Source organism: Branchiostoma belcheri, unplaced genomic scaffold (assembly GCF_001625305.1).
Source record: "Branchiostoma belcheri isolate BF01 breed outbred unplaced genomic scaffold, Haploidv18h27 scaffold25, whole genome shotgun sequence".
NCBI classification, from domain to species: domain Eukaryota; kingdom Metazoa; phylum Chordata; class Leptocardii; order Amphioxiformes; family Branchiostomatidae; genus Branchiostoma; species Branchiostoma belcheri.
In genome coordinates, this window is record NW_017803854.1 from 2,037,937 (window position 1) to 2,052,896 (window position 14,960).

General features: G+C 42.4%; 4 protein-coding genes across 5 annotated transcripts; 1 reads left to right on the top strand and 3 right to left on the bottom strand.

Annotated features, from left to right (window-relative positions):
• Window positions 1-464: 464 nt before the first annotated feature.
• On the top strand, window positions 465-6,302 carry LOC109471591. Its single transcript, XM_019770939.1, has 7 exons — window positions 465-613; window positions 1,690-2,057; window positions 2,435-2,677; window positions 3,131-3,907; window positions 4,796-4,897; window positions 5,275-5,438; window positions 5,864-6,302. The coding sequence occupies exons 2-7, from the start codon at window positions 1,736-1,738 to the stop codon at window positions 6,014-6,016; spliced, it is 1,761 nt and encodes a 586-aa protein (XP_019626498.1). The 5' UTR covers window positions 465-613; window positions 1,690-1,735; the 3' UTR covers window positions 6,017-6,302.
• A 433-nt stretch (window positions 6,303-6,735) lies between these two features.
• LOC109471548 (uncharacterized N-acetyltransferase C9.02c-like) lies at window positions 6,736-7,972 on the bottom strand. The gene has a single exon (XM_019770896.1). The coding sequence runs from the start codon at window positions 7,473-7,475 to the stop codon at window positions 6,984-6,986; it is 492 nt and encodes a 163-aa protein (XP_019626455.1). The 5' UTR covers window positions 7,476-7,972; the 3' UTR covers window positions 6,736-6,983.
• Window positions 7,973-8,912: 940 nt separating this feature from the next.
• LOC109471522 (uncharacterized N-acetyltransferase C9.02c-like) lies at window positions 8,913-9,963 on the bottom strand. The gene has a single exon (XM_019770863.1). The coding sequence runs from the start codon at window positions 9,884-9,886 to the stop codon at window positions 9,131-9,133; it is 756 nt and encodes a 251-aa protein (XP_019626422.1). The 5' UTR covers window positions 9,887-9,963; the 3' UTR covers window positions 8,913-9,130.
• Window positions 9,964-10,416: 453 nt separating this feature from the next.
• On the bottom strand, window positions 10,417-14,870 carry LOC109471520 (uncharacterized N-acetyltransferase C9.02c-like). 2 transcript variants are annotated; one of them, XM_019770860.1, is made up of 3 exons: window positions 14,786-14,870; window positions 14,433-14,585; window positions 10,417-11,704 (listed from the first exon to the last, which is right to left on the bottom strand). In XM_019770860.1, exon 3 carries the CDS (start codon window positions 11,627-11,629, stop codon window positions 10,862-10,864), a length of 768 nt encoding a protein of 255 aa, XP_019626419.1. In that variant the 5' UTR covers window positions 11,630-11,704; window positions 14,433-14,585; window positions 14,786-14,870; the 3' UTR covers window positions 10,417-10,861. The 2 variants fall into 2 exon arrangements, with proteins under 2 accessions (XP_019626419.1, XP_019626420.1); XM_019770861.1 differs by lacking the exons at window positions 14,433-14,585; window positions 14,786-14,870 and adding an exon at window positions 12,208-12,230 and having other exon boundaries at window positions 10,417-11,703.
• Between the last annotated feature and the right edge of the window lie 90 nt (window positions 14,871-14,960).

Genomic DNA, 14,960 nt, shown 5'->3' on the forward strand with positions numbered 1-14,960 from the left:
AAAGTTTGTTTGTTGTATCCTTGTGATTTCATCAGGTACAGGTAGATAAGTATTGAGGTACCAATGTGGTAGGCTAGTTTCCACTTTGCTGTCATCTGAATTCAGATACCAACTGCAACTATGATCGTCCGTTAGAGGAAAATATTTTTTTCAAAATCGAATCAATCAGTTTTTTTTAGTGGCAGTATGCACAAGTAATTTATGACAATTTTCTGTAAGAAGTAGACTCCGCCCTGGAGGCGTTACCAAACCTATGTGCAATTGTAATAGGACCCTGTGCAAACAGTCGATTTTACAGGCATTTGTTTGCAGACTTACGCACGAAGAGTGGAGCATGCAGATCAGGCACTAAACCTGGCTGCATCAGGCCACCAGTAGGAGTCAGGTGTTCTCTCACCTTTGATACACTAGAAACAGTAGCACCCAAGCATAGCGAAACAGCTAGGTTAGGGAGTTGAAACGTTTCCTAGTTATACCTCCCAGGAGAGCTAATCATCGAAATAGGGTACTGGATAATTAGTACAAAGTAGATGCCAGAAACGCTGTAATTGTTGCCCAGCAGCAAGTAAAATTGTGACTACGAGAACACCGTGTACTGTGTCATAATGGAAAGGTAAGCTCAGTCCATTCGGGAACATTGTATTTCTCATTGTGTGCGTATTAACTGGGTCAGTATAAGGCTGTGTTCTGATTTTTAGCTGTGGTCCCACAATACAATCCCCTGTGCATACGGCTCTTAAGATATTATGTACACGTAGTTGGTTGTTACCATAGCTGCTATTCTATATATAACATTGTAGTAGCAAGCCACCATGTGCAGACGTAAATTTCTGGTCTTGCCAAACGATTTTGTTCTAGGAGGAGCATGCTGTGGGGTTACCTTATAACTAAAGAACATTGCACAAATACCACCGTCACGATCAGGACTCGTGTGCATGAATTATTTAGTGTGCATAGAATCAGTTCATATCATACTACGTGTATGTTTCCTTGCAAAGCATTGTGTTTTAAAAAGCAACACGGTGCATGCATTCCGCAACTCAAAAGGGGCCTACACAAAGAGTGCTTCACACGGAAATTGAACGACTTACAGCAGTGCTTCATCGCAACACTTAAACCACAAATCCTCCATGGAGCCACGAGATGTTTCTGTGGCAACAGACAAACATTAACACGAAAGGGCGACCTATAAATATCTTATGTACACATGGGTGGCCTGTGGATAAAGTCAACATGGTCTAACTTACAGATGCATGTTTTTGAGACAGCGAAGCCCTGGTCTACCTTTATACTAGTACTACATTATGTGCAACGTAAACAGAAAGCTAAGCGAGTTAAAGTACCATCGGTTGGCTAACAACATCAGTCAATCAACCGCAGGGTCCATGGAAATGTGGCCCGGGGACTTAAAGATACCCGGTAAGACATCAATGACCTGGACCTGACGTCTGTCACCATGGTAACTGATCCCTGGGGTGTTGGATTATATTATGTAGCAAGTGGCATTGAGGGGCTAGTCGCCACATACATGTGTACAGTGTACATGTATAACTTTATGGATGCGTGTAAGTAAACAGCGCAGTAGTTTGTTGGGCTAGAACATCATGTGAAGGTAAATATATTTACTTTGCAAATGGCACCTATCTGGCCGAAGGGTGTTTTATATGTACGTTCAATTTGCCTTCACAGCAAAGTCTGAAACGTGTGGCGTACGAAGCAAGCCAAAGGCCACAGGATGGGGACCTGCGCCAGCGTCACGGCCGGACAGGCACTCCCTCTAGCGGACAGACCCAAAGTGTACCAGGAGGGAGAGGCAACCGCTGTCTTCATCCGACCCTCGCCATCGCAAACCACTGCGGCTAAGAAAGTAACCCTTGAACTGAAAGACGCGACTCCTCAGAACCTGAGAAAAGCCTTGAAGCTGGATTTCTACCCCGAAGTTCTGACCAACAAGGCCACAAACGTGACCAAAGTCCACCAGGGGCCCCCTAGCGAGTCCTTCTGGAACTTGGAGACGAATGCGGAATACGAAGTGGAGGGAGAGGACGAAAATGAAGGTATATCTGCAACCTATAGCTTTTGGCATAGCTTCTGTCCTTAGTGCTGATTGGTTGGCATAGCCTCTGTCCTTGGTGCTGATTGGTCTTCATAGCCTCTGTCCTTGGTTACTAGTATGATTGCTGGTAAGATTGGTCACGTTTCCTGAAGCCATGTGTATCAGGAGTGAATAACAAAGACCAAAAAGTCAGTGGCGAAAGTTTAGAACACAGAAATGAAGCAGCCTTGTAAGATACTCCGAACCATCCCATTCAAGTTCAAGAAGAGTAAAATAAACTTTAGGATCATTCATTAATATTTGACGCCATGGTTCTTTTTTGTTGCTTTAACATTTGTGACGAAGTAAGATTTCTTTGAACATTACCTTTACTGACAGATCTGTACAGTATGGAGACCACACAAAGGCCGACTATGAACTCCGGGGATGTCCAGAGAGCCCTAATATGCTGCCAGGCCGTGTATCTGTCCGATCTTCCCGACACGGACGCTGTTCAACAGTTTTTCGCCAGCGAAGGGAAACTGCACGATTTTGAGCGAGTCAGCGTCAGTCGGTACGGACCTGTGCGGTACCTCTTGGCTGAAACTCGTAACAGGGAGGAGGTTTATGTAGCTTTCAAAGGTGGGTTTGTGTGAACGTTTGTCCGGGCAGAGTAGGTTGACATCACATGGGTGGGGAAGACTGACGGAGTGACAATACGTAAAAGGATCAGACAAAGGAAATGGAGGTTTTTGTAGCGTTGAAATATGGACTTGTGTGAATGTTTATCCAGACAGTCCAGAGGTTGACAGAACGTGGGTGGGGAGATTGACAGAATGACAGGTGGTCGAAAGATGAGATACAGATATGGGGTGAACTTGATAAACGTAACCCAGAATCTGACCGGGGAGCCAGGAGGAACAGCTAGGTCCGGTCAACATGCAGGGTGGGGGAATTCAGGAAGCAGAGGGTTGCGTGAGCGACTCTCCGACCCTGCACAGTTCCTAGTCCTAGTCCCAGTACGTCAGACGAGTTCGTCGTACGCAATCCAACATTAAACTCAAATGGTTGCCATTAACGTGTATCATTTTTTAGGTACGTCAGACTTCGGTGATGTCATGTCCGATCTGAGTTTCTGGCAGGAAGGAGCAGGTCAAAGTGGGGACAGTCACAACTCCGGGGTTGGCGGGAAATACCATTCAGGCTTCATGCGTCTGGCCTTCCTCATCCCCGCCCACCGCATCCTGGAGGAATACAGCAACAGCCGCATTGTCGTCTGCGGTCACAGCCTAGGGGGCGCTGTGGCACACATCGTTGCCCTGAACATGATGGTGCATCTTCGCTCTCAAGGCCAACCCGTCGACAACGTCACGTCCATCGCGTTCGGCGCTCCGTACTTCGGAAACGACGGCGCCCAGCAGTTTGCGGAGAAGCACAACCTCTCTCCTCGCCTGTTGACGATCGTGAACGAAAAGGACCCCGTGCCGTACATTCTCCGCCTAGCGGAAACCGTCCAATGTACGGGACTGACGCTCCTGCAAAAAGTTCGAGACTTTTCTGCCAAAGCCAGACCCATCGCGTTGAGTATGCTGGGTATTCTTAGTACGTCAGGTATAGTTGGACCGTTCGCACTTATAGCGGGAGCCACAGCGCTAACCCAAATGCCAGCTAAGCTGGATGAATACGGAAAACTGCTGCAGAGATGGGGCGTGTCCGCGCGGGACCTGGATTCCCTTTACGTCCCTCTGGGATGGTACCTGTGCATCAGCTGCAGTACCACGAAAGCCGGTGGGGGCGCTGTTTGGCGGCGCAGTCTCCTGACCCATCCAGCAGCAATTCATTACGCCGCGCCTGACGTGGCGGCCTGGAAAGGTAATTAAAAAAAAATATCGGTGTAATCAATTCAATTGAGTAGTGCAGTGTGTAAAGTATCATAAGAAAGCATTGCTGCATAGAAAAGGAGCTAACCATTAGAACCGGTGCAGTTTTGTCAGTATGGTACGTCGGCATAACCGGTACCGCGTAATGTTCTGTACGTGTACTTCGACAGAACGCCTTAAGTATTCACGTATCCCGTCCATAGTGCTAGTTTTCAAATGTTGTGTCGGAAAATATATTTTCTGCAACGAAATATCCAAACGAAAACGGGGAGAGATCCGGCGTTCTGCCGATATGCGTTAGACGTTCGCACCTTTCTTACACCTCATCTCATTTCTCTCTCTCTCTTTTTTAATTCTAGAGGAGGATTTCCAATGCCACAGGGTGTCCAACTACCGCACGACTTTCTTTGAAATCGCGAGAAAGACGACATACCGGGAGGATGACGAGAGCAAACAACGTGACGTCGCTATTACGGACGCCATATTCCCCACCAGCGTCGAGAGCGTCTGCGTGTACATGTTAGGTAAATTACCACTAGTCTCCAAGATACTCCTAGCCGCCTCAAAATCATTCAATGGCAACGTAAGCTGGAGCTTCTATGGCGGCCATCTCTTCTGCCAATGATATTCCATTTTAGGCCAATTTCTACTATTTATCGACCTGCAAAAGGTGATGGAGACTAGCAGTGTTGTGTAAATAAAGTACATGAAATACATGTAATAGCCACTCTCTAAATCTTCAAAATGATGTCCATGGCCATGATTTTAGTGGTTTCACACGTTTTCTCCCACATTTTTCATAAAAACAAAAACAATGAAGCAAACACTACGTCCAGAGTTAGAAAGTTGTCTCTTTGATAAAATTGATTTATTCCGACAGAGGACACCGATGATGACGTCAGAAAGACGCAGTCGCGAACATGTCAAATCGTCATCGACGGCGACAACTTTGACTTCCTAGCAAGAGACAAACCCGTCTCAGGCAAGTTGAATCTTAATTTGTGAACTTGAGCGCTTTTCATGGATCGCCAACTTCCAATACCGTGATCTGTACTTTATATACTACTGTCGTCCATTTCTAGAAATTATACGACCAAGGAAATATTAAACATTATATTATATCTACAAGAATAGATACCGTGAATATTCATTTAGCATGTATGAAATTAACAAGTAGTCGCCAAAAAGCAGTTACTCAAGCAACTGGATCATGCTGATTTTGGAAAATCCAATATCAAATCCAGTTGCTTGAGTAACTGCTTTTTGGCGTATCGTATTACCTGGATGTCTAACCTTCATATGACTTATCAACAAGTAGTCTTTACGAAGTTTGTATCGTCTGTTTCTGTGAATATGCAGGACTTCCTGGGATAGATGGAAAGTTTGCCGTGCTGTTCATGTCCCGTCGCAAGGTGGCGCTTCAATGTCAGCTTTCAAGTAGCAGTGCCTTAGAGGAGACGGCGATTCTGGTCAGGACACACTTCCAAGAAGTGACGGTCCCCAAAGAGTCGGTTGACATAAAGGTAAGAAGTTTCCTGTACCTATAGAATCCGGAGGCATGATGATGATTATGTAGAATTACCTTACCTGCATGATAACGAACATCCCTCATTCCTTGACGACTGGAGTTGTACAGTCTAAAATTTGGGTATTAAAGTCCAATTTCTTCTGTTGGAAACTTTTAAGATATTAAAGAATATTAATTAATTGCTCAGAATTGTATGCTGAAAAAGATGGATCAAGCTCTACAGTAGGAGCCTTTTACATACGTCATTGAAGGACATTATCCCCACTTTACAACGTTGGTGTGTTACGCCTAAAGGCGGTTTACCGGTTGTGCGAAAGAAACAAATACATGTAAGTTGATCTGATACATTGAGGAAGCAACCAAGCTTAATAGAGGTAACAATTTTTGTTTTCATCAAGTCATGTTTTTTCTTTCCTTCAGATAGGAGCCGAATTGCCATTCAAGGCCAACGACGCCCTAGCGGTTGAGGTGCGAGCTGCAGGCCAGTCCGCGCTGAGCCAGGTTGTGGCGGTGGTTTCGGACACTGCGTCATCACTAGTGGGCGGGGCCACCAAACTCCTGGGCTTTACGTGATGCCTGACCGTCTAACACCGTGATTGACGCGTTACAAATAATCTCCAAGCAGATCCTACGATTGCAACTGGCAAGACAGTATCCCATCAGCCAATTTCAATTAATAAGGAAGGAGTGACCAATAGCTGATGAAGGACACCATTTTCAAAAGCAGTGTTCCTCCCTGTTTCAGTGTTTAATTATCAGTGGCCAATGGCCACTCCTTGGCTGACTGGATAGTCGTTTGTGATGACTTTTGAGGGGTATTAAAAAGAAACCCAATTAGTTATTATGAGATATAGATAGTTTGTGACATAGAAAATATCTTGTTTGTAAATTTCACAGACTTCTTACTTTCAAAGCTGATTTTTGCACATTGTATCCTGGGCCATTTTAGGCCTGGGCCGTGTCTGCCATTGGCCCTTAACATAGAAGCTGCTGCTTTTTCATGGTCATTCTACATGGACAATGACATCTAGATAATTTACCTAGTCCCATGATCAACTTTGCTGAAAGGAAAGTGCATAGAATTAGAACTAACATGTTTCTCAAATCCTCACCAAAATCCTTGTATAAACTACAATAGCAGCAATGTTGTACATCATACTTTTGTCTATTCAGTCTCACATTATTTTGCACCTGGCTTCAATTTTGCAATAACAAATGTAATACTGTGTAAATTCAATGCTGTATCCAAACTATGGCTGACAAATATCCTACTACAATGGCTTTCCTAATATTTGTTCCTTTGTGTCTTTGTGCTGGACAGGAAAGACCAGGTTTTTCTCTTTTCTGACATATGAGTGGTTAGAGAAAAGGCAAGCTTATAGATTATTGTTTGCATTCAGACTTGTTTAATACCCATTCATACTGTTACAAATTGGGGATTATGTTACAATAGTTTATTTATAACAGCTGTTACTATATACTTTCACACAGTACAACTGTGACAAACACTAAATGGTACATTGTAGAAGCCGAAACTGACTCATAACTCCATGATACATTCATACCACGCTTCCTTACCATGCACAACTTCAGAAGTTCCGACCAGAACAAACCCTGCCTTAGTATACAGAGGAATCAGATACTCATGACATATCAGACATATCCTCTTGGCCTTGGGGAAACTATCTTTCACGTGTGGAACAAACGCCTGAAGTAGCTTGGTGGCTATTCCCTGACGCTTAACACTTTGGTCAACACAGACAGAATGTATGCATACTGTTTCACCACAAGGTATGTGGGCATGCATGGATTCTTCTGTTAAGTGATCGGCATTGGTGCTTGTGGCACAGACAAAACCGAGCAGCTTTTCGTTTTTGAAGTAGCCGAGAAAGAGACGGCTTTCTGCGGTGTATCTCATCTGCAGGGTTTCTAACGAAGCAGCCTCATCTGCGGGGTAGCCTGCAGACTCCAATATAGAGGCTTCCTCAACTTCCTTGGTACACTGGAGCGGCCGTATGATCCCTTCTGTCATGTTGGTGGGTCTGCTATGAGGTATGTCAGTTCTGAAGGCTTGTGAGTTCTGTATGGCAGTCTGGAAAATGAAGAAAAAAAATGCAATGCCTTACACAACAGCTCCTGTCAGTCCAACTTTAATGCACAACAGAAAATTTTCTGTCGTTTTTGCATAAATACAATGTATCAACAAGTCTTGCTATAGTTGAAATATTCTATCACCAGTCCATTATGTTGTCATGGCTAAGATAAAGAATCATTATGACATTATGATGACGTGCAAATTAAAAATAGAGAATATATACATACATGTATTAGAGTACTGCCTTGCATTATACATCATGATGTAACAGTTCAAATCATTACACTGTCCATGTTACATTAAAGAATAAATACGGTGGAATCTACCAACAGCAAACTGTGACAACTTAACATTACTTAGTAAAATAATAATCCAGTACAGTAATCGTCCAGCTATTTACCAAAGCCAGTCAATTAAGAATAATGTAGGGAATGCCCGATTTTGTACATTGTATGGTTTATGCATACATACATACATATACATCTGAATATCATTGATAATAAATCAATACATGTACCTGCTTTGATTGGTATCAAAAGGAATATTTGCAGCCTTCATATCTACAATATATACTAGTATGCCAGAATGTCATTTCATTGCTATTCTAATTGTATTAAATATTGCCTCTGCTAATGATAGGCAAGTGCTAAGCACCAGGACAGGGAGATGTTGAGAATCTTATATGAATCATGTGAGCTTAAATAATATCTGTATCCTTAGTAATACTTTGCATATCCATGCATGTGCATAGTAATATTCTCCTGCTATTATCTTAGTTTAAAGTTATAGTATTTATTACTGTTTTGGTCTGATGATACAGAATATATATATGATATAGATCCCCTCACCTAATGACACCTATAGACTAGTGCACAATCAACACAGAAACATTAGTTTTGATAAGTTATAGGAAGAATCATTGACATGTACTTACAGTTTTGTATTGTATATAAATGAACAATAAAATTTAATGAACAATCAATTAATTAATTTGTTTTATCTTTACATACTGGTAACAACACCAATTTTCTTATCGTGACTCATATATTGCATATCATAATCATATTCCTTGTCATCCAGGCGGACAATCAGTATATTACTACTATAGTATATTGCATATGGTACTGGCAGAATCTGGTCTTCTAATCCCACCATGCTTCTTGGCATGAAGGCACAAATTGAAAGGTAGTTGGAATTGCCAAGTTATTGCTTATAGTCCCGAATAATAAAGTTATATATGGTACTAGTAGTATTACCTAACAATTTGACAATGTCAAATATTATATCCCTTTTAAGTACTACTGAGAAGAAAAATGCAATCTTTGTTTTGTAATCTACGCTACAAAATATCATTCAGCTCACAGCACACCTACAAATGTACAGTGCCTGCATATCTAAGGTAAACTACAATATATGGAGGTGCTTTACTACAAAATGTATTTTCAAAGTGGCGGATATATGTAATCTGGCAGATAAATGGAGGTTATATCTTATATATAAAGACTGCATTTGCAAAATGACACAGTAAACTGACTCTAACTGTAGCTTTGCTCCATCACATTATACAACAGAGCTACACAGGATGTTAGCAGTCAATCACTGTAGTCCAGCGCCTTCAGTTCCTCAAACTCCTCTTCGCTCTCAATGGAAATGGTGGATCCATTGGCATTCCCCGTTGTCATGGGAACAGACTTGGATCCACTGACGTTGTCCATTGCCATGGAGATATATCTTGACTGGAAGGCGTCGTCCGTTGCCGCCGGCTCGTACGTGGCGAGGTCCAGGCAGCACTCGTACCACGCCCTCTTCCCGAACTTGACCTCTGCCCTCCCCACCAGGGTGAACCCCACGCGGGTGTACACGGGGATGAGCTCGGCGTGGCACATCAGGATGATCCTCTGCACCTTGGTCTCCTTTGCCTTCACATACTCGGTGAAGGCCCTGATCAGGCTCTGGCCGATGCCCCTACGTCGGGACTGCTCCTCCACACAGAGCATCTGCAGAACCATCGTGTCCCCCTCCGGGTCGTGTGAGTCCCCGGCTCCTGTGGAATCTGCTGAGAAGTGGTCGCCCTTCTTGCTCGCTCCGCGCAGAAACCCCCGTACCTTCTCCCCATCGAAGTAGCCGAAGCAGAGGTGAGGCGCAGCGCGATAGTACTTCAGGTAATCCTCCAGGGATACGGACTCCTCCGGCGGAAAACTAGCGTCACGAAGAATCCACGCCGCTTTGAGCTCATCCTCGTTACAAATCACCCGGATGACTTCCTCTGACCGTGGGTTCTGTTTGAACAATCCGTCCGATGATGACGTTGAGAGCACATCTCGGAAGGAAGGCACTTCTTCAGCCATGGGTGGATGATGGCAGGGAATTGTCTTCTAATATCTCTGGCAAGAAGGGCGGCCGGGGGTCAGCTACCTGATTGCACGACCCTGTGTAATGAATTATTGTTTGTTTAAAATTAGGCTTATATTTTCTGAAATGACTGACATAAACCCAGTATGATTTATACATACATATACATCTGAATATCATTGATAATAAATTAACCTGCTTTGATTGGTATCAAAAGGAATGTTTGCAGCCTTCATATCTACAATATATGTGCCAGAATGTCATTTTATTGCTATACGACCCGTCACCTATAATTCAACAATTACGACAGAAATATTAGTTTTGATAAATTATAGAAGAATCATTGACACATGCATATACAGTCTTGTCTTATCAAGATTGAGCATTCTTGGTATATAAATGAACTACTAATTAAAAATTAACAATCAATCACTTTTTTTATCTTTACATACTGGTAACAACACAGATTTTCTTATAGTAACTCAGCATTGCATATATATATACATATAACGTTAGTGCTGGTAGAATCTGGCCTTCCAATACTACCATGCTCCTTGGAATGAAGGCACATATTGAAAGGTTAAAGTTGGAATTGCCAATAATTAATTTATTGCTTATAGTCCCGAATATTAAAGTTACCTAAAAATACAACAATGTCAAATATCATATCCCTTTATATTAGTACTGAGAAGAAAAGTGCAATCATTGTTTTGTAATCTTTTGATTTATGCTAGAAAATATGATTCATATCACAGCACACACACAGTGCCTGTATATCTAAAGTACCGTAAACTACAATATGTGGAGGTGCTTTTCTATTTTTCAAAGTGGTAGATATATATGTAATCTAGCAGATAAATGGAGGTTATATCTTATGAGTATCTAAATACATGTACATGTACTGCATTTTGCCAAATTAAACGGTAAACTGACTCTAACTGTTGCTTGGACCGTTACTCTAGGGTTAGAGGTCAATCACTGTAGTCCAGCGCCTTCAGTTCCTCAAACTCCTCTTCACTCTCAACGGAAACGGTCGATCCATTGGCATTGCCCATTGCCATGGAAACAGATTTCGCTCCACTGACATTGTCCGTTGCCATGGGGATATATCTTGACTGGAAGGCGTCGTCCGTTGCCGCCGACTCGTACGTGGCGAGGTCCAAGCAGCACTCATACCACGCCCTCTTCCCGAACTTGACCTCCGCCCTCCCCACCAGGGTGAACCCCACGCGGGTGTACACAGGGATGAGCTCGGCGTGGCACATCAGGATGATTCTCTGCACCTTGGTCTCCTTCGCCTTCACGTACTCGGTGAAGGCCCTGATCAGGCTCTGGCCGATGCCCCTGCGTCGGGACTGCTCCTCCACACAGAGCATCTGCAGAACCATCGTGTCCCCCTCCGGGTCGTGTGAGTCCCCGGCACATGTGGGATCTGCCGAGAAGTGGGCGCCTTTCATGCTCCCTCCCCGCAGGAACCCTCGTACCTTCTCCCCGTCAAAGTAGCCAAAAAGGAGGTGAGGTGCAGTACGGTAGTACTTCAGGTAATCCTCCAGGGATACGGACTCATCTGGTGGAAAGCATGCGTCGCGAAGAGCCCACGCGGCTTTCAGCTCATCCTCGTTACAAATCACCCTGATAACTTCCTCTGACCGCGGGTTCTGCTTGAACAATCCGTCCGATGATGACATTGATTGAACATCTTGCAATTGGAAGGTACTAGTAGGCACTTCTTCAGCCATGGGTGGATGATGGCAGTGACTTGTCTTCTTTCTCTGGCAAGAGGGGCGGTTGTCAGCTACCTGATTGAACAACCCTGTGCAATGAATTATTGATTGTTTCAAGATAAGGTTTTTCTTTTCTGAAATCACGTACTGATTTCATGCTGTAGTTGGAAGAAAGGACACCCGGAACCTTAAACCAAACCTTTAGTAGGAAAATTAGGAAACTCAATAAAAAAAAATAAGTGGCAGATATTTGGACACCAGTATGCAAGATACCACACATGTAATTCTGATTCTGACTGTAACATATAGCTACATTGTATTCATCAAATGCTATGTCTTGAAAAATGTGCCTCTATACCCTACATGGTGCTTGATTGTATGTGAAACCTTAAGGGTAATCTACTGCATGTATCACACATTTGCATGCATTCTTACAGGTGTCTTTTGTGTAATAAAATAACTGGCACAAAAAAATGGTTGAGAGTTGTCTGTATTAAGACAGGGGAGGAATGCCCTGGGGGGAATCAACCTCAAACAGGTGAAAATGTCTAGGGTATAGAATTTTCTTCATACACAACCAGTAACGTTCTCACCTGCTTACGTTTTGATGTCTATCAGACACCAGCGGCGAGTTGCAGAACTCCAGTCAGAAGCTGTGAGGAAGGTGTCTGATAGACATCGAAACGTAAGCAGGTGAGAACCAATACTGGTTGTGTATGAAGAAAATTCTATACCCAACCTGATGAAATTATTTACAGGTGAAAATGTCATGGGAGAGGCAACCTGGGGGGTAAACGGCTACAATCCCATCCTGCCGTTCACATATCTGTCACCATTAACAGACAAATTTGTCACTTTTACGACCAGCCATTGTAATTCAATCTGGTACTACAGTATTTGTAATTTTAATTTGTATCTTGTATCAGTCAGCAAGCTGGACAACTGTGTTTTTGTTGTTGACATTAAAGGTTAAAGCAAAACTAAAATGACTAACCCTAACTCAAAATTGTGGCTTAAACTAATAATCCCAAAATAATTCGATAGACAAGCTTTAGCGGAGGGTTACCACAAAGGAGGGGTGGTCTTGTTTTTGTTACAGAAGATAAAAATAAAACTAAGCTAAAATGACGAACCCTTTCACTAATGTGGCTTAAACTATAATCCCAAAATTGTTCAACAGATAAGCTGTGATTGCTTGTAGCCGAGAGTTACGACAAAGGGGGACATCTTTACAGTACAATGAACGTAATTTATTTTTTGCGACAGGTGGAGCTGAATAAACACAGAGAGTTGACATGGACAACACCTGTTGAAAGCTTACTCGAATTTTATGGTTGGAATTTATATGGCAGTTTACCTTTTCCCTTTATCATACACAAAAGCCTGGCAAGTGGCAACAATAATGTTTACCCACAAGAAGAAACAATCCTGTCAATATTTGAATTCCGCATCTTAATCGGATAAAGTACCGTAAATGCAATTACTTTTTTGGTGGTTGTATTTCGGAGGAACGTTCTCTCTGGGTCTTGAAGTACATGGTGGAAACAATTCTATATTACACTAGAGTTCCACGATCTCATACCTTCGCCAAATGATGTTAGCTTTTATGATTAAGAAATTATATATTAATCCCCCTAATTATGCAAATAGGATCCTCAATTGCATGAATTATATCTGTTGATCATATTCTCCACCAAAAGACAGTCTTATCTTAACAAAGAATGCCATGATGACATTTTCTCATAAATTATGCAAATGAGGTCCTTATTTGAATAAGTTATGTTTAATTATGTTCACCTTAACTTAACTTTCAAACACCCCAAGTATAAAATTCCAGGCAGTTACCACTATGCAATTATAATATTTTCTCATTAATTATGCAAATTAAGTCTTCATTTACATAATCGATATCTGCCTGTGTTTCTCTCATTCTTAATAACATATGTCACAAGCTTGAACTTCCTTTTATGGAATGCAGCTGATAGATAGAATTTCCTCATTAATTATGCAAATTACATCCATATTTGCATAATTATAATATTATTATGTCAAGCATCACTCAAGCTACCTACATACCAAAAATCACGATGATCCATCAATCGGTTCTTGAGTTATCCTCCTTTAAACATTTGTCCTTTAAACCCCCTTGCAGTTCTAGAGCAAGCAACTAGGGGGCCCAAAGTCACGTCACTTCTTCCCCAGCACAAGAGCTACCTGCCATCCAAATTTCGTTACCCTAGCATGTCTAGATCACGAGATATCAAAACCGGAAGTTCTGCTGCAGTACCATGACAAGTCGCCAGGTGGCCCAAAATCTAATCATTTTGAGGTCTCATCAAGACCTACCCACCTACCAAGTATCAAGACAATCCATCAAGACCTTCTCAAGTTATCGTGTTGACAGACAGACAGACAGACAGACAGACAGACAGACACACACACACATACACGAACGCCCCTGAAAACATAACCTTCTTGGCGAAGGTAAATATACAGAACACATACATTTGTATTTGCAGTGTCATGATTTTGCATTGTGAAAACTGCAAAAATAAATGCATTTTAGTATTTTACAGTAAAAGTAAATTATGCTTGACCAAGCTAGAGAGTGAATAAGAGAGTACAAATGTATGTGTGAATTGATGATGACTTACTCTCCTGTAAGAAAAAAACAAAAGGTGAGAGTCCAAATATTTGTGTTTTATCTGACGCCTGCTAAATTCTGTACGAACCTCCTGCAAATATGTATGGACATTGCTGAAAGACAAGACTGAACTTTTGGAACAGAGTTCACCAAGCACCAAAAATTTGCTCACCTTGCTAAGGCCAAGAGGGTCCAAACTTGTGATCAAAACAAGTTGGAGCCGTTGATGCCAAACGACAGTCTGTAATTAGAGCGGGAAAGTGTGATGTTGTTCCGTTGAGTCTGGAATGTTCCGCTTCACTGGATTTGGGAGTTGTCTGCCTGGGGCTAAAAAACAAGAACACACAACACCTCAGCTACACTACAGCAGTGGGTGGATCGCTTGTGCTTGTAGCTACGAGTCCACGCTACTGAATGAAACCAGGAACGTTAAACCACCTGTTTAGAAGGAAACAGACGTGTTGTTCCTAAGAGATCGAAGAACGACCGGAGAAAGATAAACAAAGTTCACATATTTTATCACTCACCACCTGCATGCTTGACCAGCCCATGCGCTGACGTGTGTTGACGAAATTGATCAAAGAGTTCATAGGTCAACCTAGTTGAGTTATTGACCGCCACCGCTGCAAAACTAAAACATACAAGAAAGTGAAGAAACTCATAATTTTGCCAGCAATTACATATACAGCTTATGTTACTCGT